The sequence below is a fragment of the Prinia subflava genome, chromosome 1, assembly GCF_021018805.1.
Source record: "Prinia subflava isolate CZ2003 ecotype Zambia chromosome 1, Cam_Psub_1.2, whole genome shotgun sequence".
NCBI classification, from domain to species: domain Eukaryota; kingdom Metazoa; phylum Chordata; class Aves; order Passeriformes; family Cisticolidae; genus Prinia; species Prinia subflava.
The window spans coordinates 47,340,591-47,365,079 of NC_086247.1; the positions used below are offsets into that span (position 1 = coordinate 47,340,591).

General features: G+C 39.9%; 1 protein-coding gene across 3 annotated transcripts in view; it reads left to right on the forward strand.

Moving 5' to 3' along the window:
- TMEM241 (transmembrane protein 241) overlaps window positions 1-24,489 on the forward strand; it is a 55,813-nt gene that overhangs the window by 19,946 nt on the left and 11,378 nt on the right. For 2 of the 3 annotated variants that reach the window (XM_063395434.1, XM_063395429.1), the window contains exons 10-13: window positions 883-918; window positions 7,157-7,191; window positions 8,440-8,509; window positions 11,209-11,302. In XM_063395434.1, the coding sequence (XP_063251504.1) occupies window positions 883-918; window positions 7,157-7,191; window positions 8,440-8,509; window positions 11,209-11,302 (235 nt within the window). The remainder of the gene's footprint in view (window positions 1-882; window positions 919-7,156; window positions 7,192-8,439; window positions 8,510-11,208; window positions 11,303-24,489) is intronic. The other variant, XM_063395444.1, reaches the window with a different exon arrangement.

The window sequence follows — 24,489 nt, forward strand, 5'->3', positions numbered from 1 at the left end:
ATGGCTGAGTACCTTAAACACCATGAAACTTTGCACTAATACCATGTGCATGTTAGAACTGCAACCACACAATGTTACATTCCCCTGGGGAATGGTTTCTCCCCCCTCAGGGACCCCTAGAGCCTATAACCACGTAATTTAACCCTTCCTCCCCTTTCTGACAATATTGGCTGTGTCCCAACTATCCCTCCCTGGGAGAAGCTTAGATAAGACCTTCTTTTTCCACACTCGTCCTCTTTCCCTCTGGTCACCACCTGGAATAAATGTCTTGAACTACATCTGGGGGTCAGAGCCTCTTTTGGATCCTTTGTCCTGTCCATGAAATATTCCTCCAAAGCCCTCTAAGTTCTGAGCTAGCATTGGAACATTGGAGGGGCTACGGGGGGATTTATTTCAACACAATAAAGGTCTTGGAATCAGGTGGCAATGCATGTTCACAGAATCTGTAATCTGCAGTTTTCTTTATGGATGGAGATGGGCATGTTGACACTGCATATGATGTATAATATACATGCATGGATAAGCTTATTTATTTCAAAACCATTTTCTGTCTCTGGTTAAAGGGTCTAAATTTTAATCAGTCTCACTTTATCTTCACTTTAAATGAAACTCCTACTGACAGTAACAACAGAAATAATGTGTGGATCCTGTGTAAATTAGTATGTTGGTTAATTGATAATTAATTGATTTGTGTTGATAAAATTCTTACTATATTTTGCTTATAATGTATATAATTATAATATAATGTTAGTATTACCCAATACTAACCTTATTGTCTATTATATAACTTAATACAATATAATATTACAGCATTACTGTATATTACACCAAATGGAGTGCATTGCTTAAAAAAACACCTTTTTTCTTTCCCTCCTCTCCCAGTGATCTAGACCAACAGTACATCAACTATATATTCAGGTAAAATGAATAAGTCTTTGATACACCATAGCTGATTTTATGTGGTATATGTTTTCATTTTAAACTGTGCCTTGTTGAAGAAACTTACAGCTGCCACTATTTAAATGTATTTATTTAGCAGGACATTCACTGAAAAAACAGTGCTAAGATGAATGGCTTAGCAGCTGAATTTTTTTGGCTCCAGTTGTAGACGGATACGCCAATATATACCTGAGGAGGTACTGAGGTGTTAATTATGATTTTTTAAATCACCACGTGCACAAGTGTTCTATCCCTTCCAGAAATAATATTTAGTGAGTAACTCCCTGGCAATACCCCACTTCAGAAAATAAAACCTGTACAAAATTGCCAGAAGAGGAGGTAGTGATTACAAAAGTACTGTGTGCAAAGAACATGAGCAGCAATTGATTTTTCAGAGTGCTGTTAGTGGGATTGAGTAATTCTGACTTTTGGTTGTTTTTCTGATTTGGAGATATAAGAGTGACTTGTTATTTTGCAGCTAGTGAAATAGTCTGAGTCACTGACCAGATTCCCCTGCTTTTTAAAATCCTGTCCTTTCTTCAAAGAGCCACAAACCAGGACATTCAGTGTGCATGGCTTCTGCTGGGTTTTTTTGAGGCTTTATTTCAAGTAAGGCATGTAGAGACTTGATTCAGTTCTCCTTCATCCAAAATCATATCTAATATGCTATATTGGCCTCTTTTCTTGGGTTCATACCTAAAGTCATTTGGGAACACCATGAAGTGTGAAGTATTCATACCATAAAGTATGAATAATAAATTCAAAGAAATTTCTTCTGTGGTCAGAAGGAATGAAAGAGAGAGCATAAGTTGGGAATAAGCATAACAAAAGTGAAGTTGTGCTAGTCGATTTGATTAGATGGATATATGCTCTTGTCTGACCACATGAAAGATCCTTCATAGAAGTACATCAGGGACACCAGTGTAGGACCATTGCTTCCCTTCAATTCCCATTTATCTAGTGAGCATCATCAATATGATAACACTGTGTATCTCTTTCTGTCTTAGTTCAATCAAATCTCCTATTTCTTTATGATTCACCAGGGTCCCATTAATGGACAATATCTGGATATCAGTTTTCTTGAAGTAGGCTCTTGTTTAAGTCAGTTGTTGTTTTCCATCTACTATGAAATGCAAAGCAAATCAATTTTACACAAAGAAGGGTAGGTGTGTTCTCTGAAACTTTGGAAGAATTAGTCATGGAATTTGCAAATATACTGCCACATGCAGAAATATCCTATGAAGTCTAAAATGAGAGGTAGCTACTTCTCTGTGTTGAAGGGAAATCATGAACCAAGGAGTAAAATCAATTGATTTTTCATTTGGCAGCTGCCTGATTGTCTCTTAGTTGTCATTTTAGTTGAAAATTGTGTCAAGGCCTGAACCTTTAAATTCAGATTTTGGCCGAAGGTCTTAATTTTTCAGCTTTGATTGAAAAGTTAGGGCTGGACTGCTTCTCTGTTAGTTCATGATCTTGGTCTTTTGAAGTTTGTGAACTTGTGTCCAGCAGAGAGCAGGAGTCCCACATTACATGGAAAGTATGATAAGTTATTTGGAAGCTTTTGAAAGGGAGAAACTTCTGGCTAAGGAACTGTCAGGTGCAATGGTATTTATATTTAAAACTGTTCTTTTTACAGAAAGCAAACTAACAATCCAACAATGGATTTATGCAAATTGGAAGATGGCTATTTTCAACATCTGTTTAAGAGCAAAAATTTGTTATCAAAGCTTCCAAAGTTTTTCCCCAAGAAGAGGCTTAAAGGTCAGCATAGCTTACAAGATGATGGTGCAAAGCAACATGCTGGAAAACAGGTGGCTTAAGGGAGGTAGCAAATGGGATGCTTATTTGCTTGGTTTGGGTCTGTGTATATCTATATGTTTATGTATCTGTATGTATATATATTTCTGTGAGTTAGAGAAGCTCACAGTTTCTAGCATTTGGATCTCATCTTGCCTAGGGAAAGCAAGCAGTACCATGAACAATGGGATAAGTGACTTCTGAATTCTTTTAGAGTTTTGTTTTGTCAGAATAGCTAATGATGCTTGAAAGGGTGTAAAATTTGGCTGAAATTCTCTCCTCGTCTGCAAACTCCATGACGTGTCACCTCCAGTGTCCAATGGGGCTGAAATCCTTCTGCTGCAGGAGGCACTGGCAGGATTTGTCTCTGTGTGAGACCTCTGCACATGCAGCTATCTCAGAGACCACTGCTGCTTTCCAAATCCAGATGAAGATGTTCAGCATGTTTGAGAGCCATGTGGAGCTGTGTAGACACAGCTTTACTGCACAGACGTAATTTCTATAGAAAACAATCAAAACTACTTTTAAGTATCACTGACTAAAGGAATATTCTCTGAATGAGCACTAACTCCTCACAGATGGCTCTGGCTCAGAATGACTGTAGACGTGGATTATCTCTGTCAGAGGGTGCCCAGCACTAAATTTTGTGATTTAGAAGGTATTAAAGTATAGGCTGCTTCCTTTTCTCAGACCTTCTCAAGTACTGTTCTGGCCATGATGGGATCCCAGTTCCACCTCCAGGACAGGACAGTTTAATGTGTACTGGAGGTCTTGTCTATACAAGCATGATTGTATGATTCTATGATTCATGAAGGAACTTGCTATCAGCGCAACTTTCTCCTCTTAACACTATTACCAATAGGCATTTAAAGCTCCTTATTTCTAACCTAGATCAGGCAGCTGACATGCAGCTGTGTAGGAATAGCCAGATAGGATTTAAAATCATCCAACCTTTTAGGTTGGAGAAGACCATTAAGGTCATTGAGTGCATTAACCAAGCACTACCAAGCCCACCAATGAACCTTGTCCCTAAGCACCACATGTCTCTTAAATGCCTCTAAGGATGGTGACTCAGACACTGTCCCGGGCAACCTGTTCCAATGCTTGGTTCCAAAGCCTTTTAGTGAAGAAATTTTTCCTAATACCAAGGAAAAATACATAGGATTATTGTGATAGAGGCTGCTCAAAGTGTTTCTCAGTTCAGTATGAAAGCACAGTTGTACTCTACTGAGTGTACAGACTGCCTGCCTGGAGCAGATTAAAAGATCTGCCACAAATTACTGGATGTTAGAATCTACCAATATGTTAGAGTAAATATATACACACATATATATATAAAAAGAGAAGGCTCTGTTGGATGCTTCCAGAAGTGCAACTGAAATGAGCAGTCTCCTAACATATGCTGTCCTTACACACCATGCACTGTTTCTTGGTTTAAAATCTGGAACAGTTTGGGAGAAAGAACACCCTAAGTAAATGTAGATGAATGGGAACTTTCCAGAATCAAACAGGTCTGAAGAAATATTTGCTGATGTTGAAAATCTGGCATTCCTCTCACTTCATCACTTCCAACATGATTATTCAGTGGCTTTTAAAAAAGGAGCCAGGCCAGGAACAAGTGTAGGAGGGAAAGCAGAGCTGTGTTATGCAGAAAGGGAGGGGTAATGTTGCTTCTCAGTGCCCAGCCCCATCCAGTTCATCCCTCTCCCTTGTGTTTAAGCATCTGGGGCAGGGAGGAAGAGAAGAGGGTCAATATGCTTCCAAGATCTTGCCTCTAATCCTCCAATCCTCTTGATCCCACCCCCTTCTTTAAACTGCAATATTGTAGTTCTCTATACTCTGACTTCTGCATTAGTGTTCTGCTTCCTAGTGTTTTTTTTTTCTCATAATCTTACATTTTCTTTTATTCCTTTCTGTTCCCCACTTTTTATCAAAGGAGAAGCCAGATTTCTCCCCCTTAGCTGGTGAGGGGTAGCATGAGGGGAGGGGTAGTAATGCCTGTATGGCATGTTGAGGGAGACATAAACGTATTAGAAGCAGGTTGTAGCTCCTCCTGGGCTTTATCCTGTGCTGAGGCAGGTAGAGATACTTCACTTCTTGTGTTTCATTACACCCCAGTATCTGTCCTTATCTGAAGTTTGTTCACAAAGGCATGCCCAGATGGCCTAGCAGCCATTGGTGAGGAGAAAACAGATACAGGAGCATTTCAAATGGTGAATAAATGGCACCGACAAAGGTATGAGGTAAAGGCTCTACTCTATGCAGCAAAACTACATGAGGCTTCTGGAAGAGCTGCTAATCTGTCACTTTTGTGAATCAAAAATGCTGCAGTAGATTTTCTGCAATAGGGGAGGGCAGCTTTGCAGGCATAAATTGCTGTTCTTGCTGACAAAACCTCTTTTCAGCCAGAAAGGAAACCACGAGTGACACAGCCCTCAGTATTGAGTACAGGGGAAAAAAGAGAGGAGCAGAGAAATCCAACACAGGGATTTGTTTTTGCTGCAGCCTCATATTCAGGCTGTCCTGCTAGAAACCTCTGAATCCCTAATCTGGTTTTACAGCATCATCGTGCCTTTTTTACTGATGCTTCATTCAGAGCAGAGCTACAGAGCAGCTGTAATGCCATCTAATCCATTTGCCTTAACCTGCCCTGCTCTTCACAATTAAGGTTTTGTTTTCTCCTGTTGTTTTGTTTGGACCAAAACCTGGGCTGTCTGTCAGGGTTATCAATTCCTCTTAGTTGCAGAAGGAAGTTTCTCTCTGACTATTTCCTAATCTCAGTGGGTTCCTGTTTAAAATATAATAATTCAAAAAGCAAGTGGAGAAACATGGTTTAGCCCTGCTTGTCATCACTGTTGATATAGTTTCCCTTGCCCTGTCCGTCTCCTGCTTTCTCTGTTATTCAGTTAAAAACAGTAGACCTTTGCTTCCTTTTTTCTCTCTACAAGGAAACTGTGAATTACTCTTGGCATCCCTTTACAGGGAGGGCACCCATGTGTGGAGAGGAGGGGTAGGGCAAATTACCCATTGTAAGTGATCTGCTTTGCCTTGTTTAATACCTTTGTGGCAATAATGGCTTTAAAAAACATGTATAAATATCAAGAATATGAACATACTGTACCATGTGATGCTTTTCAAAGACTTATAAAAACGTGAAGCTAAAACACCTGCCTGTCTGTCCCCCAAAAACACTTTCCTCCTTCAGCCTGTTGTGTTCCACAGCTGATTTCAGTGACAAGCTTCCCTCTAGAGCTTCCCTGGCCATGGGATTTCCATGCTCTTTACAGTTCCTTTTGCTGCAGGTGACTCTGAATGATGCTGGATTTCACTAAAGCAGGAAGGGCAGGTCACCAAGCATGGAAGCTTGGCTGTGTAGAGAGTTGGGACCAGCTGTGAATGAACAGGTTTGAAAATGGTATCTGTGTTAACACTGGGAAAGGGAGTTGGTCTGGAATGCTTGAGCATTCATAACATGAATAAATGTTTTTTTACCTCTGTAAGTGCAGTGCTTGCTGCTTATCAAGAATCTTGAGATATTATTAGACACTAGATTATTAATCTCTTAGTATCTTGAGATACTGTTTTCTTCTTCTTCCACTTGTCCTTAGTGTTTGTCATGGATGTATGTTGTTGGTAACTGGAATAAGCTATAGCTCTACAAATATGCATAATTATCCCATCTTTCAGCGCCCCAGAATGTTTCTGTAGACTTCTAGCCTTAGAAGCAATTTGGAATGAAAAATTTGGAAAAAAAAAAAAGAAAGGAAAAAAAAAGGAAAAAAAGAGAGAAATCTACAAGAAGAATCAGTAACACTAAAAAAGGCTCTGTACAACCTATACTGCAAAAGGGTGAGGTCTTAGTAAGACCTCAGAAAACTTAAGTGATAATACTTCTGATAAAGAATTGGTCACAGCTGATTTTCTTGTTCACTTGTATCTGAAAAGTGTGAATCATCTGAAAAAGTGTGGTACTTGCTTTTATCTTCGTGTGTTTTTAAACTTGTCTAAATGCAGTATTCAACATAATATGGAACAACAACCATACATTGCAACTTTGGTGGTTTGAAAATGGGACAGTAGGAAAAACTTCTTAGCTAGGAGGGTAGAGCGACCCTGGGACAAGTTACCCAGAGAAGTGTGGAATCTCTGTGCTGGTAGGTTTTTGAGACATGCCTTTGTGAGACAGAACCAGAGGGCAAGATCAAATATTCATGATAGTCCTGCTTCAGGTCGGAAATTTTATTAGGTGACCCCAGACATTTCAACTTTTGTTTTCTTTAAATTGATACTTGTGTCTCAGGTATTCTACTTAACTGGAATAAGTTTCACCATGAAAAAACAAACACAGAACTGAGTATTTATTGTCTTCAGCCCATCTCATAGATTCTGCAGTATCCAATTAATTTTTTTTTTTTTTTAGTGTAGTGCTGTTGGCCTCTGCATCTCATCCAGCAGGTAAAGTGAACTGAGTTCTTCCTTTTTTAGGTTCCCATGTTGCTTTTGCTTTCTATGCATGTTTTTAGAGACCAAACCCTTAGGATTTTAGCCCTGAATATGACCAATTGGATGTTATTATGTAGGAAGAGGAGAGAAGGGTATATAACTTGGTGTCAGTTGCATGATATTTCCCAATACTGTTCTTAGCTGTCCTTTGCAAACAAGCAGTATGGGACAGACAACAAAGAACAGTTTTTGAGGTGGTGCATGGTAAGGAACAATGATTCCCTAAGTCAACATGTCCTCTTCAGAGCAATGTCCCAGCAGTCCACAAGTGAGTTTCCTTCTCTGCATTGTCCTCAGTGCTATGTCCTCAGAGTTTTTGTTTTGTTGCTTTCATAGCACAGATCCTATCGCTTGGGCCCATGGCAGGATTTGAAGCAGCAGCGCATTAGGTGGTAAAAATGGAGAAATTTGATATTTTATGGTGGCTAATATTCCTACCTTCATAATTAGGAGGGTAAAGATGATCCTCTGTTGCTTTCATTAGACATTTGTTCAGCCAGAACAACAAAGAAGGAAGCATTTAAAGAAATGTAATTTCCCCCTTTTTCTTGGTGGTGCAGATTGTGTATATAGGAGACCCCCACCAGAACAGACATACATGTTAAGCCAAACAGTCCTGCATTTCAAAATGTCAAAAATGGAGCTTCATGCAAATCTGTAGAGCCTGAAGTCCAGAGAACTCCTGGAATTGCCACCAAGAGCAACCAAGGCCCGGGTTCCTAGAAATGCAAGTACTCAAGAGCTCTGCCCAGACCTAGGAGAACTATTTAAACCTCTCAACATGCTCTGTGTTACAGAGCTCAAATGCCAGAGGGGGAAGCAGCCACCATATGTCTGTGTATCTGTTGTTTCAGTAGGAGCTATCACATGCTGGGTAATAAAAGAAGTGGATGTGATACCTGTCTTTCCATTGGCAGCTGTTGCTTAAGCAGGACCTTCTGAATACTGGCAAAGAATACTCTTAGGTATTTTCCCTTTTCCCTTTTTCAACCAAAGGCAAGAACTGGCTAGAAGCAAGGTCAGAGAGAAATCATTAAACACACCAGAAATGTGGAAAGCATCCTAAATGAAAAATCAGTCAGCTGTAAAGGCTCAAAGCAATGTTAAACTGGTAATGTTCATGTAATTGCTGTTGCATTGCTTGTAACAGTGGGTAATTTTTTCCCCACCATGTACTGAATCTATTGCTTTGTCCCTCAGGTGATCTCTTCAGTGCCTTGGATTTTCCATTCCTGTATTTCTACAGATTTCATAGCAGCTGCTGTGCCAGGTAACCTCTCTATAATAGATCATGTGAATGTTTTCAGAATAAGAAATTCAGTTGACTTCCAGCCTATTCTCTCAGTTAAAGTCTTTGTAGCATGTAAAGCCTTACTTATACTAGTTTCTGCTGCCATAAGCCAGTAGAATTGCAAAGAATAAATCTTTGCATGTCTGTGGGTATGCATTTGATGGCATGAGATTCAAATGTGCCAAAAGTCGATGTGTTTCCTTGAGTGAGAAGCATTCTGACCCTGAGAGTTCCCAGTCACCAGTGAAATAATGTTTACCCAATGTAGCAAAGCTTTGGTACATAGCATCTCTCAAATGTTTCTGAAGTCAGATTAGCTCAAACTTGCTGTTTGCAGTGATTACTAAGCATTAGTCTTCAGCAGCATATGGGTGTCCATGGATTTATTTGCCTGTACCTCTTGTTATTTGGCAGAATGCTGGTTTGGGTAAAAAGGAAAAGTTTTAACCAGTGTTCCATTATTTTCAGTAGCAAAAGTTCACTGCATGTTGGCATAATTCTCACAGGACAACATAAATATGTTTTCCATAGATCTTAACTAAAAAAAAAAAAAAAAATCCTGTCTTTCCTCCCCACTCTGTTACTAAATAAAGTATTTTTTAAGAGGTGAAAAAGATATTTTTATGTCAAAAGTACTTCCTGATAGGGATTTTCTGACTTGTATCTGTATTTTCTGTTGAAAAGAGATATTGAGAATGATTGTTAAATAATTTCCAGTGCATATAAGATTTTGTTATATTTTTCCAAGTGTGGTCTATCCACACTACAAGTAACTCACAATTAGGTATTCAGTAGGTGGGTGAAATCTATTTTTCTTGAAGGTGAGGTCTAACTGCAGGCACTAATAGATACCTGTCTAGCCCAGATGATCTTCCCATTCACTTAATTAGAACTTTACTCTATGGTAGCTTCCCACTTCTGTCTCCATGGGCCCACCTTCAGTACATGTGTAGTAGATAGCACTGCACACTTACAGGAAGGGGAAAGGAATGGTTAGATGGAGAAACAAACATCTCAGTTGCTCTCTTACATTTTATAATCTAGTGTCTTTGTAGATATGTGGGATTTGGAGGAAAACCTATGCAATGTAAGGTAAGGGCAGTTGATGCAGCTAAATCTACTGCCCCTGCAGAGTGTCTGAAGCATCAGAAGTAAGGTGCAAAGTGCTCAATTTATTTAATGAAATAATTTGGTGTCAATTGTGGCATCAATATTTTAGGTATTATAATTTGCTGTTTCACATTTTTATCTCTTGAGTTGCACTAAATATCTTCACATCTCCATGACTGAAAGCCCATAGCAGCAGGGCAGAAGATTTGGAATAAACTTAAGTTATTGGACTCTTAAAAGTATGGGCAATGTTGTTTCATTGAACTCCCTCATTTCTCAGAGTGGAATGCTCTACTGCTCAGCACTCCATTCTCTGCAACAAGTTTAGGCCTATCTTTTGTCATCAAAGCAGCATCTGCTTCCTTGGCTTCAGACTTCACACACATCCCAAAGGATCTTGTGTTATGGCTCAGTGCAAAAATTCCTAATGTCTTCTACTCCTGGGAAGTTATCTTGCCCTGCTCTTTGGTGCCTGTGTGGACATGCAGCTGAGATGGAACTTGGCCACATGTATTGTGCAGGGAACAGCACTTGGCTGGTATACTAGAGCCCAGGACAGAACTTCTGACCTGAGGAGCCACCATTTTCCACCCTTCCTGCTGCTGCAGAGAGGGGACCAACTGCATGGCATCACTATCCAGAGCAGCACACCCTCTGAGAATACCAGTGAAGTGAAGGCACTTTTTGCTTCACCACCTGTCTGCTGTGTTGATCCTATCTCCTTTCCCATACAGCTTCCCACAGCACTTTGTAATCTCTTATGTCTCACAGTAATTTGTGCCTTACATATTTTGAAGTCCCTTTCTGTTCCCTGCTTGCTGGTTTACACTGTTCCACTGGTTTGCAATCAGTGGGTTGTACATATGTCACAAATGAAACAAAATCCAGAGCCAAACCTCATAAACTCCATAAAGTCTGGTGAGATGTGGAACAGAATTTCCTTAAGGGTACTCTTGGCTACAGAAGTGCTGGGGACTGCTGTCCTAATAAGACTTGAGAATCAAAATTCTCTTAATTGTGATCAAAAATCTTCGGAGTATCCTGTGCCCAGCACTACTGAGCCATCTCTTTGTTATATAGTAGGGATGTATTTTGACTTCAAGAAGAAGGGATTTAGGCTTCAAGAAGTTTAAACAGCTTGAAAGCTTAAGGCAGAAACTTTTGAGTTGTTATTTTTTTTCAGTTTGAGTCTCTGTGGAGGCTGAAGTGAGTTAATTGCCAAATATGTGTGGTTCCTGCTGAAAGTAGCATTGCTGATATTCAGAGCCATTTCAATGCCTGAAGTTAATATCTCACCTCATGTTTTCAATAATCTCTACTTTTCTGGTTATGCAAGTGCATTAGAGACCTGCCATAAGAATGTCAGACTTACTTTGTTCAGATTCTAGACACTGACTTAACAAAACCCTAGATGTACTGGACATAATGTAAGCTTCTTGTCCACCAGCTTTCTTTCTCCAAAAGGGATTAACACTGCAGTTCTTCATTAGGAAACCCAAGATGCCTGTAAGAGGTCGTTTAGTTGAAATTAAGAGATTTTATTAACAAGCTTTCCCCATCCCTTGCAGTGGACTGTTGGGATTCTTTCTGATGCTGCACACAGTGAAGCTAAAAAACAGCACAACCTCAGGGCAATATGCAGCCTGGAGTTTCCTTGCAAAGGTAAGAAAAAGACCCTCATGGGAACACAGTGGATCCTGTGCATCTCCCAGAAGAGCTGAGGAATTTCTACATCTCTCTCTTGCTATTCCTCCTCGATGCTTTCCTGGCCCTGTCTGTGCAGCCTGCACGTAGAACTGAGGCAACAAATATCAGGTGTGTAATATCCCAGGATCGTTATCTGAGATGAAACACTGTGTGTAGACTGAGTCTGATGGAACTGGGATGATTATTGCAGCTAAGGATTTGGACTACTGAATCCCAGTAATACAAACCTATACTTTCCAAAGGTGTTTTGGAGACTACTCCTTCTGTGAGTACATGTACCAGCCATTGTTTGCAGTGTGTCTTTCCTGAGCCAAGAGATACAACTAACTCCCTGAAGTTCAATACCAGAACTCTCTCTGGTTTTGTTGCAGGAGAGGACTGAGGATGTCATTTGCCTTAACATTACCAGGGCTTTGGATAGTATGCCCCACAATATTATTATATAGAAATTAAAGTACTGCTGTCTGGATGGACAGACAACCAGATGGGTAAAAAATGATGGGAGGATCAGGTTCAGAAGGTAGAGGTTAATGATTCCTACTCTTAACTGGAGTCTTGTGACAAGTGGAGTGGCACAGGGATCTGTTCTGGGTCCTTTCCTATGTAGAATCTTTACTGAGGAATGAGAAGTAAGAGAGTGCACTCACATTTCCAAGGGACACAAAATTGGGAGGACCTGTCAGTAACACTGGAGGATAGGGTTGCCTTCCAGAGGGATCTGGACAGGGTGGAATGGGCCAATAGGAATCCCAGAAAATTCATCAAGGGCAGATGTGAAACCCTGCACATGGGAAGGGAGTGTCAGTGGCAATAATAGAGCCTGAGGACTGCACAGTTGGGAAGAAACTCTGTGGAAAAGGACCTGGGATTTTTGTAGACAGCAGACAGGACATGATTTAACAGTGTGCCCTAGCAGCTAAAAAACCCCAAAGTATCCTGAGCTATACTTGTAATAGAATAGACAGTAAATTCGTGGCAGTGATCATGACCCTCTCCTCAGCACTTGTTAGTCAACATCTGGAATAGGGAGCTTTGATTTATGCAGCTCAGTACAGGGAAGATATTGATAAACTGGAATGAGTTTGGCAGAGGATTGCCAGGAAAGTCAGGGGACTGGATCACTTGCATTTTGGGCAGTGGCTGCTGGACCAGGCTTGTTCAGCCTGGAAGAGGGACATTTTTGGGAGCACCTAAGAAACAGCAGACACCCAGTAGCTACGGAGAAATCATCCAGAAGACAGATCCAGGCTATTCACAAGGGTTTGTAAAATAATCAGAGAGGTTCAGATTAGGTACAAGGGAAAAATTTTTCAAGGACAAGTTAGGCAAGGGCAGATTTTGCCCAGGAAGCGCTGTTTCCGTCTTTGAAGGTTTAGAAGAACCAACTGGATAAAGCCCTAAGCAACCCAGTCTGACCTCCTTCAGGAGGTCCATTCCTTCTGGAATTATCCTATGATCTGTGGATCTGGTGTCTGGCTGTACTTGATTTAATCTATTAACAACTCAGTTTTTAAATTCTCTGTGTTGAACGCAGTCAAAAGAACTTGTCAGACTCCTTTTCCCTGGTTAGATTTTACTTAGTTTTGTCACTTTCAGCTGGGTTGTCTGAAAACCACAACCTTCTGATGTGGTTTGTGATCTCACCTTTCCCACTACAGTGAATGAAGCTGTTACATTATCAACCCCCCTCCCCCACAAACAGTAGATTTGCATAATATTCTTCTTTACAAACAGTAGTCAAATGAGTCCTTTTTTTTCTGGGGATAACAAGAGTGGAGTGACATGATTTGGTTTGTGCTTTGCAAGATGTTCCCCGCTGTATAAGTCACATGGCATTTGTCACTAGTTTGAAGTTCTTCCAAACATTCTGACTGTTCAGATTTTAGCACTTTAGCTTTCTTCTTGCTCCTTGGTAGCAAAGGCAATGATCTAAAACTTGCTCTTGAGGGGGGTTTTTTGTTTAATTGTTTGAGTTTTTTTCCTTGTTTGTTTTGGTTTTGGCAGGGTTTTTTTGGTTGTGGTTTTGATTTTTTGCAGGGGAGGGTTGGTTTCTTGAGGGGGGTTTTGTGGTTTTTTGTTCATTGTTGGGGGGTTTTTTGGTTGGTTTTTGTTTAACATTCTGGGTTGGAGACTGGAATAGCTGGCTGTGCTAGTAGGTGTTGTGAATGAAGGTAAATGGTTTTACATATGGCATTTTTGACCTATTGGAAAAAGATGCAGGCAAAGATGTGTTGTTAAATATATTTTAGGCAGATTTGGGTCCATCCCAATTGAAGTGGATCAGAGCCATAAAGTCTGGACTGGATCAAAGTTTTCCCAGAGTTCAAGGGTTTCTAGATTTGTGGGGGTTTGGCCATCTCTAGATATAAGTGATACAAAGTTTGTTCTAGCCACCATTGTCAATGAAATTATATGCCTTCATAGCAATTAAAAACTTGTCCTTGTGTCGCTGGGAAAACTTAATCTGTTCTTGAGCCTTAAAAGTGTCTGCTTTTTAATGGGCATGGTTTAATTTTCTTGCTTGGAAGGTTTTTGTAACAGAGCAATTAGTCCTTTTCCTGTTGTAGCTTCTAACCCAGTGCTCAAATTATATGTCTTATCTTGAGTTTGAAGAGGGCAATAATAATGAAGACATGTGATATGTCTGTAGCACTAAAAAATTTATCAACACTAGCAGTTTCCCTAATGTCTTCCACTAGTGTTTTAAAGATTACTATGAGACTTAATTTAGGGTTCTACCATACCCATCTATGGATGCATGAGGAGCATGGAGGAACTGCTGCTCCAAGTGCTGAAATGCAGCTGATTTGGGCTTAGAAATCAGTGAATGCTTAAAAGTTTGGAAGCACTATATGTCAGATTTAGAACAGGGATCAAAGCAGAGACAGACACAGACAGGCAAAAAACAAGAGCTGAACTGGAGCTTGCCTTAAGGGTAGGGGCTGATCTACCAGCTCCCAAAAAATTCTCCCAAGGAACTATAAATTTATGTATTTGTGTAGTTAAGATTTGAGTTCCATCTGTCTGATCATTAATATTACTTCCTGCAGGTGTCTGAAAATGTTAAAAGTACGTACTGATCCAGCTCAGCATTGCCCAGATACGAGGGCTGTGTTGGTCACATCTTAAATCATCATAAGTGCAGAAAAGCAGCATTTAACTGGTACTGTGAAAATCTGTTTAAATCAAGTGTCTGGCTCCCTTTAAATAAAGAAAAAAAAAAGAAGAAGAAGGAAATTAATGTGGATAAAGAATAAAGATAGAAAGTATTTGTATCTGGACTTGCAGAATGGGATCCAGTGGAAAAAAAAAAAAACACCTCTGGTTACAACAACAGCTTTGCGTTCCCACATGAGCATTTTTCTTGGATTGAGTAGTGCCCTAGATCATCCTCCTAATCTCTCAGGCTGACTGGAGTTTTCACCAGCAGTTGGAAAGGAGCAGCGTTTGAGGCTGGGATATGTTTATCTTGCAAATGAGCCAAGAGAGGAGAATGCTGTAGTCCTCAGACAGCAGCACAGGCCTCTAGGGAGGTGCAGAGAATGGGAAAATCTGTTTTCCATTTGGATGCTTTGTACCTATGTGACTGATGAGCTCTGGCTGAGATCGTTGTCACAGCTTCATTTCCAATAAATTAACCATGAGATCTGATCGGCTCAGCCTTGCACATCCGAGGACACATTCTTTGTGAAGCCCACGTGTTTGGCCTCCCTGCCCTCTAATTTTTCATTCACTTAAAAACTCAAGCTGGGTCATAACTTGTTGTTATGATCTTTACTTTGGCTGCGGCAACTTAATCAATGCATGAGTTTTTTTAATTCCTCCCTGTAATGATTTCTGACAGCTTTCATGTCAGAGCATTGCTGTGTACAGAGACAGAAGAAGCACAGGTTTCGTCTGTGTATAAAGTCCTGTGTGATAATTATAGTGAAAAATACTCTCTGCACTTTTTCTGTGAAAGCAAATAGTGTATGTGTTAGTCATCTCTGTATACATTCCTGAGAAATGCAAAAAAATCAGTGATCTGTATGAAAAAAACTTTTTAAGAAGTCCAAGAAATATGAAATGCTTTGTCATAACCTTGCACAGATTTAATCCCCAGAAGAGCAAGGATTTGAAGCTGTACTGAGATTTCTTGTTTTAATTTGGAAGCTGTGCTAATATCGTGGGTCATGTACTGGAAAGAAAAAACTGGAGATGCTCGTATATACAGACAGAAGCATCTGGTGAGAATGCTAATGAGCTCTAACAGTGCTGTCAGTAAGTTTGTTTTGATTAAGGTTGCCAATCTATATCTGGCGATGAAGCCTGTTAGGGTCTGTAAAAGTTAAGCAGCAAAAATAACATAAATCATTAATAGAATGGAAAAACTCAGCAAGATACTGGTTACTTATGAATTGATATTCCCATGTCGTGTTTAGTGTTATCCTAATAAACTTGTAGTAGAGAATTCAGCTTGTTTCTAGTAGGAATCTTTCAAAGCAGGTTGTTGTAAACAGGAAGAACAAATGGGAAGGTCAGTGGATTTTGAATTCTCTTTTTCTTCCTCCCTCACCTGAAGAAAGGAAATTGAATAACTGAAATTAGGTTGCATTGAGGTTTACTGATTTTCCTATGCATGGGTTGGAAGGAAATATAGCATAATTGGATCAGGACTGTGCAACTATTTTCTATATAAACATCCCAGGCACTATTATGTAACCTATAATTTATCTGAACAGCGTTGGAGGCTCCCTAGTACATAAAAGCATCCTCTGACAGCTGCTTTGGTTCCTTGTTTGTTAACTTTAGATGTGTATGCCCCAGGTCATCCTGTGTTTAATGCTGGCTGCCAGACATTGCGAAAGCAGCTTTGCAGGAGTGTCTGAAAGCATCTCTTATCTGTGGGTTCTGTATACCAACTGTACTTATACCTCAGCAGGTTTAGTCTTCCCCCTCAATATATAGTGGCTGTTCAGAATCCCTCCTGCTATTCAGAATGACTCCTGTACTCTTGGATTTTATATTTTGTGTCTGTGGTTTGGCTTCTTTGCTCCCCATGGTGTCTTGAAGAGAATGGATAGACCAGATCCCTCTTCATGTCGGTGCAAAAATAATTGATGATATCCATCTTAATGGTTGGAAAAGTACTGATGTTTTTATTGAAGCAGAAATTCTCTTTTTTCTGCTTCTCATAAAATGGAGAGGCCACAACTGCAGGTCTTCTGGGGCTCCTAGCCTTATTGTTCTCACTGTACCCTCACATACAGCATTTTACATGAGAATTTTATCTTCTGTAATTCCAGGGGCAAGCCGACCAAGAGAAATAAAAAAGAATTCATGCTTTTCCATCTTGTTGCAAACTTAAAGCCTCTGCCAAAACATGTGCTTCAATTTGTATACCTCTTAATTCCTCTCTCACTTCTGCTTAGCATACAAGTGCTAGAAAATATTCTGCTGGGGGCTGTTTACTTGCAGGAAATTTATAAAAATGTCCTGCCATGGGTACCTTCTGAAGTAAACGTCTGTCCCTTGTTCTTCTCTGCCTTAATGGAACAGGATTCTGAAATAAAAAATTCAGTTTAAAAATTTTGTATGTATATCATAACCAGAACAAGAATGTTTTTGGTTTTCTGGCACTTGCCCACTTGTTTATATTGTTGACTGAAGCAGTGTCTTCTTTGCATGCTGCTGGCTCAGGCAAAAGTGACAATGAGATTCTTGGCTGAAAATTCCATTGCTTTCTTGGCTTGGACCTCATAAAGCTTTAGGCAGAAGTGTCATAAACTCCCATTGAAGTTCCATAAACACAGTGCGTTTTCATGCGGCAAAGATCTGCACTTTGTGCAAGACTGTCCCAAGATCTCTGCTCACCCAGCCTGGAAAAACTGTGCAGCTGCAAGGCAAAACCCTGGGAGAGAGGGAAAATTGTGTCCTAGACCCATCTGGACTCTACTGGTAGGAGCTCTTTGTGGCACCAGTGTGGTTAGAAGTGCATCTCTAATATGAGAGAGGGAGTTTTGTGACCCTGAAGTTTTCAAGGATTCCAAGAAGGGGTTCATAAAAGTAGAACTGAACTTGTTCCATCTACATTGTCTTGTGCACTGTCATGCATGTGAATGTGCACACATATATGGGTAAAAACAAATAAAAATTGTAAAATTCCTTATTGCTTTGTGATTGGTCCTCACTGTACGAAATATGTACATTTATTCTTGCTACACATAGTTGATTCCTGTGAGTCACCATGGGGACTATGCAAATCCCTTGGAAAAGAAAATGTGTTTCTCAGCTGAGCTTCAAGCAGAGAAGGCAATCAGTGTGAACTTCACTGCATTGTAAGGGTCTGTAAAAAAAGACTAGTTGCTGAAACCTTAAAAATACCAGTTTTTGGGTAGTATCCATGGAGACAGCATCATAGTTATGTTGTAGCAGCCAACACTAATTACACCATATAATTGCTGGGTAGACATCAGTCTCCATAACAACTTCATTGTGTGCTACATGACCACTAAGCTAAGTGACACAGGCTCCCTGGGGCACTGTTGCAATTTAAAGAAGCTGTCTTGTAAGAATAGCTAGAAGTTGCTGGAGATTTTGAATTGCCAGGTAGTGGAAAATTTTAATACCATGAGGGTGGTGTGAATGTCTGCAATTGTGTATACACTGAAAAAGCCAGCTACACAGCTTTGGGGCATGACATGGTCACATAAAGTTATGTGTTGTGACTTGGGGGTGGTATTGCAGCACAATTTTCAGCTGTGCTTAATATGATAAATCCAGTCTCAGCAGACATTAACTTTGAGCCCTAAGAGATGCTCTGAAATAGTTTGTTTCCTTTTATCTATTATGATATCTATTTGAAGTGTATGTTTGGTACTGGCATATTTTTTAATGTAAAGCTAAAGGCAGAACAGTGAGCTTGGAGTATGTCTTTAGAAGATACTTTTTCATTCCTAGCCTTGACAAACCATCTCTATATGCTTGACAGTACAAAACAACAGTTCAAAAGTAAATTTTTTCAAATCTAGCAGAATTTTAAATTGCAGAAAATGCAGATTTATTTGTTCCTTTGCATAATAGATTCCTAGTCTCTCATGTTTTTATTTAGTCTCCTGGAGTTACTAGCATATGGAGAGCTAAGGCTAGGAGATGAATCATGGTGACAAAGAGAAGTCAAAAGAATGAGAACTGTTTTGGAAGTCATTTCCGTTGCTAATGAACTGATGTAAATGCCAAAATTACATGGGAGAGCTGTGCACTCTGTAACATACTAATGTAGAAGGTTCCAAAGCTAGCAAAGGCTGGGTTTCCAGAAACAAAAAAGATATAGCCACATTCTTGTGCTTTACTGGTTCTCTGTTCTTTTCAGAATGTTCCCTGTTGATTTTTAAATACCGTCATGGGTGAGATGTCTCCAGGCTGTCTCACAGATCTTGAGCCTTGACCTCTATGATAGGCACTGGGTGTCCCACTTCAGGTGGCTTCCTTCAGAAACTCCAGCTGCTGCTCTCCAAAGCAGGTCTCTGTGTCTTTCTCTTGCTCCCCAGGTCAGACCAACTCTTTGCCAAACCTCAAGTGCATTCATTTCTCGGTCCAGTTCTGTACACCTGTTTAGGATTCGATTTTGACTTTCAACAAAAGCCAGCAAACAGCCATAGAGCTCTAGGGAAGGCATGTGCTGTTCCTGAAATATGTGGCACTCAAGGAAGTCACACAGGCTTCAGACCATCTCAGGAGATGACTCTGGGCCATTCCTGACCTATACACAGCCAGCATGGAGAGGAAGAGGGCAGAGTCCAGCTTTCTTTCCATGCATGTTGCTGTGGATGGTTGTTCTAAGGGCCAGAGGGGAATTGATCTGCCTTGCAGAGGCTTCCCCAGCTCTTTTCCAAAGGAACTATAGTCACTTCTGTCACTGTCTTCCCATGCATGGGACACAGACTGCTGAGGCCCACAGTGCATAATCTTGTGACATTGCTCATAAAAGGCATTGCTCAAAATTGATCAGCTGTATAAATGTTTATTAAAAAACCATTTTTTCAAGTATCACATTTTGTAAAGTTTCTGATGGAGTATTTTGACCTTTTGTAGCAATTAATGGTTAGAAAGCCCTGGAAAGGCTGTCATTTTTAAATGGAAAAATAGAACCTTGAAGAAAACCAATTCTTCCTTGCAGTCCTCAGCATAATAATAGTAATAATAGCATGTCACTTTCTTTCCATTACATCATTACTAAAACAGCATAAACACACCAAAGAATGGCAACACAGAGACTGTGCCTCTGTTATTATTGTTGAGTAGTATGGAAAGGGGTCAGTAGGGAGATTTAGTTATCTTCTCTGGGAATTGTTTGTTTATGAATTAGGTTTTCCCAAAGGAGCTGTGAGATGGGAAATACAATAGGAAATGGACTTTATACATGCATAGAAATACCAAAACTGTAAGTGTCATCTGGGAGAGAGGTTGATGGAAACTTGCTATTTTTGCTAACAGATTTTTTAAAAATAACCTTGATTACGCATTCCAAAGTTTCCTATGTTATTTTGATACTGCTGATATCCTCCACAGAGTTCTGAATTAGTCATGACAGAAAAATGTTTTACATCTGATAATGCTGACAAGGGAACATAGGCACTTCAGGTGTGTCTATAGATTTTAACAATGGAAAATTGCATTGCATTTCTTTTCACTAAAATATTCCCCTTAAGCTGGGCATCTTTGTTGGTTCTCACAGTCCACTTGAACCCTTTTCAGCAGCATTTGGGCTTTCCATACATAAGAAAAGCAGCATGCACAAGGTCTGTTCTCTTACGGCTGTGACACTGGGGGCAAGGAGGGATTTGAAGATGCACTCAAGAAACGCACAGATCTTGAGCTGAGAATAGCCTCAGTCTGCAGTGCTCAGCATGAGACTTTGGGCAATCTGGCATGGAAAGAGCAATCTCTGAGAATGTGTGCAGCATCCCACTCAACACCCCCTCGACAGCAAAGGGCTCCAGAAGTCATCAGTCTTGGGCTTGGCCCCATCTGGGTCTTTGGGCCAGTTTTGGCAGTGACTTCAGAGTGCACAGTTGTTCACCTGCCTGAGCTGTGTGGAGAAGTTTGCTGTTGGATTCCCGGGTTGCTCAGAGAGCATTTACTGCTCTCAGGCTTCTGTCTGTTTTGTGAAGGTATTATCTAATGTACACGCTGTCTGCTGGAACCAGCTTTATCTTTTCTCCCGCATGCCAGCTGAGCCACCACTGAGCTGCTGCTGTGGAGGTCGTGGTTCACCTGTGAGGAGTTTGGAAGTGCAGCCTCTCCTGCAAGGCAGTTACAGTAACCATTCCTGATTGATGCCCACTCATGGGCATCCAGCACTTGGGAAGAAGACAGGCATGGGCAGATGCTGAGCTCATTCCTTCCCAAGGAGCCAGTTCCTTTTTTGCCAGATATACATAGGAAGCTGTCAGTTTGGCTGTTAAATTCACCACTTAAATGTGACAACAAAAATCATGATTGTTTTATCTGAGTTGTCTTCATGGTCTCATGAGATGAGAATAACTTGAAATGCCAGAAGGCTAGCTCTTGGTGAGCTTAACATAAAATGAAATGTATTTTATTACAGTATTTTGTGGCACAGAGGGTTAGTACAGCTGACTGCTGCCCACAGTACTTTTTAGTGCCCAAAATCAATACTTCTCAAAACAGATAGAAAAAGTAATTGTTTTACACAGTGTGCCATATTACTGATCAGTAAAATTCACTGTCTCAAAGAGAAGATAATACTGAGACTGAGTAAAAGTAAAGAGAGGTGTATATTTTTTACAAGTTTGGATCTGCTTAAAAGGTTCCAGGGACTGAACAATTTCAGCAATAGTAAACATTATATGGAATTTTTTCTAGGACAAAAAGGGAAAGATTGATAACCTGCATGCCATGAGATGAAAGTTTTGTATCAACTAAGGTCAAGATACAAATACCTCCTTTTCTCTGATGTGCCCATTGATGCCAGACTTGCTGCATTAGGGGAGAATCATGAATTCTCCCAAATCCTCTGCCACAATCCAATACTTGATTAAACCCAGTTTTTGCCTGTGGTCCTAGTAGGTAGAACACTTTACAGTTGTTGTTGTTGCTGTTGAAATGCTTATTCTATTGCACAAATATTTAATAATTCATAAAATATGAACAAGATGATGAATCACATTGCCCTGTCAGCTTCTGAACTTAGAGTTTCCAGGGGAGAGGCCAAATGCCAGAAGCCATTTAAGGCCTTTGCAGTAATGAGGCTGCATACAACCAAAAGAGAATCCTTGACAGGCTGAAAAGAGACAGGAAAAGTCCAGTTTAACATTATAATTAATGAAAAATCTACAAGAAACAGGGGGTGTTGGGTCTTAAATTTAGTGAAGAAGCAAGAATGGGCAAAAAAAAATTCAAAGAAAATCAAATTTATTTGGTATAAAGAGGCCTTCTTGTTTCCCCCATGAAATGACTTTTGTTGTCCTCACTTGACCAAGCATCAGCTGCATGGGTTGTGCCTTTTGTTTGCAGAAGCGACCTGAGCAGCTGCTGTTAGGCTGGTGCCTGTGCACACTCCTGTTGGAATCATGACTGATCGTGTTTCCATATCAGCAGCACACGCTTAGGGACAGCCATTACAAGGATTGTGCAGGCTGCTCCCTTTGTGTCCTTCAAACAGGAACTCTGAAAGTAATAACAGTGTCTGGATTGCAGATGGGCACATTGAAGAGAAATATTTAAAATATGAGCAGAGGTACTGTTAAAGTTGGGTTCTGTACTACAGCTATGTTATAGGCTGAAGATTGGTGTCACTGCTTGAGTTCTTAATCTTAGAAGGGGAAATGGATGTTTTGGCCATTATCTCCAATAGTAGAGGGCAAGTGATTCTTCTTTTTGCTTTTTCTTTGATTAGAAAGTCTGATCTTTATGTCTGAGTGAAGGTAGTGTGAAGTGGCTACTTGATGTTCAGAAAGAAATCCCTACCATAATTTTCAACCCAATGTGGTATTTTACAAGAAGCAGAGCTTTGATTTTCTTTAAATGTCTCACTGTTTTTGAGGAAAGCAGAATAAATGATAATGTGCTTGTAATAGTTCAGTCCTATCTCATCAGTCATGTATGTTTATGTATTTCTGTGGTGTGTGTATATATAGTACAGATTTATATATGAATGCATATATAGATACATTTATAAAGTGATAGATGCAGGTCTTGTTGGAAAGGAAAAGTCTTGTCTTGCCTTGTTCCTCTTTGATCATTGTAAATATAACCATGATATCCTGTTTCTCATAAGAGGAGATTTTTCTTACATAGATTCTATTGCTTAAACTCTTTAATCCACATATCCTTCTTTCCTGACTGTACTTTAACATTGTAAGAGGTTTCTGCAACATAAAATAATCATCATATCTTTGTGGTGGCTGTTGTAAAGTTTAAAAAAGAGAACAACAGTGGAGAGACAAGAAAATTAGGGCCAAAAGTCACAATGGCTATCTATGAGCTATCCTTAAAGTCTTGGTAAGGCTGAGAGCTGTAAGACAGGTGCCACATACCTCAAAGAGGTGAAGGTAGAAGATCCTCTAGAAGTGATTCAAAGGCAAGAAATTAAACATTAATGGTTCATTTTCTCCTGCAGCCAGACTGCTGATGAGATGCATAAGGTGCAAGCACAATAGCTTGGCCACTTCTGTCTTATATGGAATTTAAAAATGATGGTTAGACAGCAGTTCATCAGCTCTTTTGATATTCACATGATGCTCAGGATGAAAAACTAGCTCCTGTAGCATATTAATCTGAAAGGACTGTACATTGATCATGTAGTAATCTGGTAAGACAGGATGCTCAGTGACTTCGAGGAAGCTTTAAGGATGCAACCATCTGTTGGTCCCACCTTGCACTTGCAGGATCAGCATCATGATTGTATTGGTCATCAAATCCTGGAAACAAAAGGAACTTACAGAAAACAGCATTGAAAAGAAATCTTCATAAATGTGATAGAAAGCAGAGGATGTATACCTAATTCTTTAAATACTGGAACTGCATATAGGTACCTAGCCACAGAAATGCAGAGGATTATCTTCCTCCTAAACCCATACTAGGGCTAATTAAGACATCTACTTTCCCATAACAGTCAAAAACCTAATATATAGAAATAGTTATCTGCAGTACAGAGGTTATTGGTTTAGGTATTTGTAATGTAAAAAAGAAAAAAACACCCTAAAATAGCTGATGATTTTTCTAGAGGTAAACTTTTGTCCTGCTTTTGTTGTGTAAATATTTTCAAGGTCAAGTTGCTGATTGTGTGTCATTTGATGTAACCTCTCCCTCTGTTTTTAATATGTTCTATATTTTAAAGATAACATGTAGGTGATTTTAAGCTTTATAAGAATCTATTGCTATGAAAAACAGACTCATTTACACTAGAACTAAGTTTTATCATCATTAGGCATTTGATGGCTAAGGTGTGCTGAAATTCTGGCTTTTGGATCACAATACATGGAATTAATTGTGCTCTCAACTCTTGGAATTTGCCATCATTACTTTCATAATGCTAAAAAATACATAAAAAAAAGAAAGATAAAATATAAAGGAAGGGCAGAAGAGAGTGACCAAAACCTCCTTTGAGAAAAAAAGATGCTTTAGAGAAGATTTGCAAGCATTTAGGCAAATATGAAATGAACATTCTCAAAGAAATTTACAGCAGCTGAAGAAACTTCTGTGTGGCTGGATCAAAGCTGGATCATGAAGTTACTGATTGTCACTGTTGCCATGGTGCCACTGTTGCCATGGTGCCAGCATCACCGGGTTGTCCTCTAAGGAACAACTTGTATTTCACAAGGGTTCTAAAGGGGTTTCTTCCTTCAGAAGAGCAGAGCAGAGTCCTCCTATGAGCGATGTGCACCTAGGTATGCTGTAATGCACTAACTCCTTGCATTGTCTGCTGATTTCATAGACTGACAGTCTCCAGTTTAGTCTGTCAGGAGATGAAATCCCTCAGACCATGTCTGCACTTCGGTCAGGCTGAGAGCAACACTGCAGATGTGCTCGAGTTAGTGTTAAACTAATGGGCAGAATTGAGATTGAAGCCTGTTTTGCTTTCCCCTTTCCTCCAGTCTATTTCCCTTTGAATTGTTTCTTTCCCTTGTTCGGGCTCC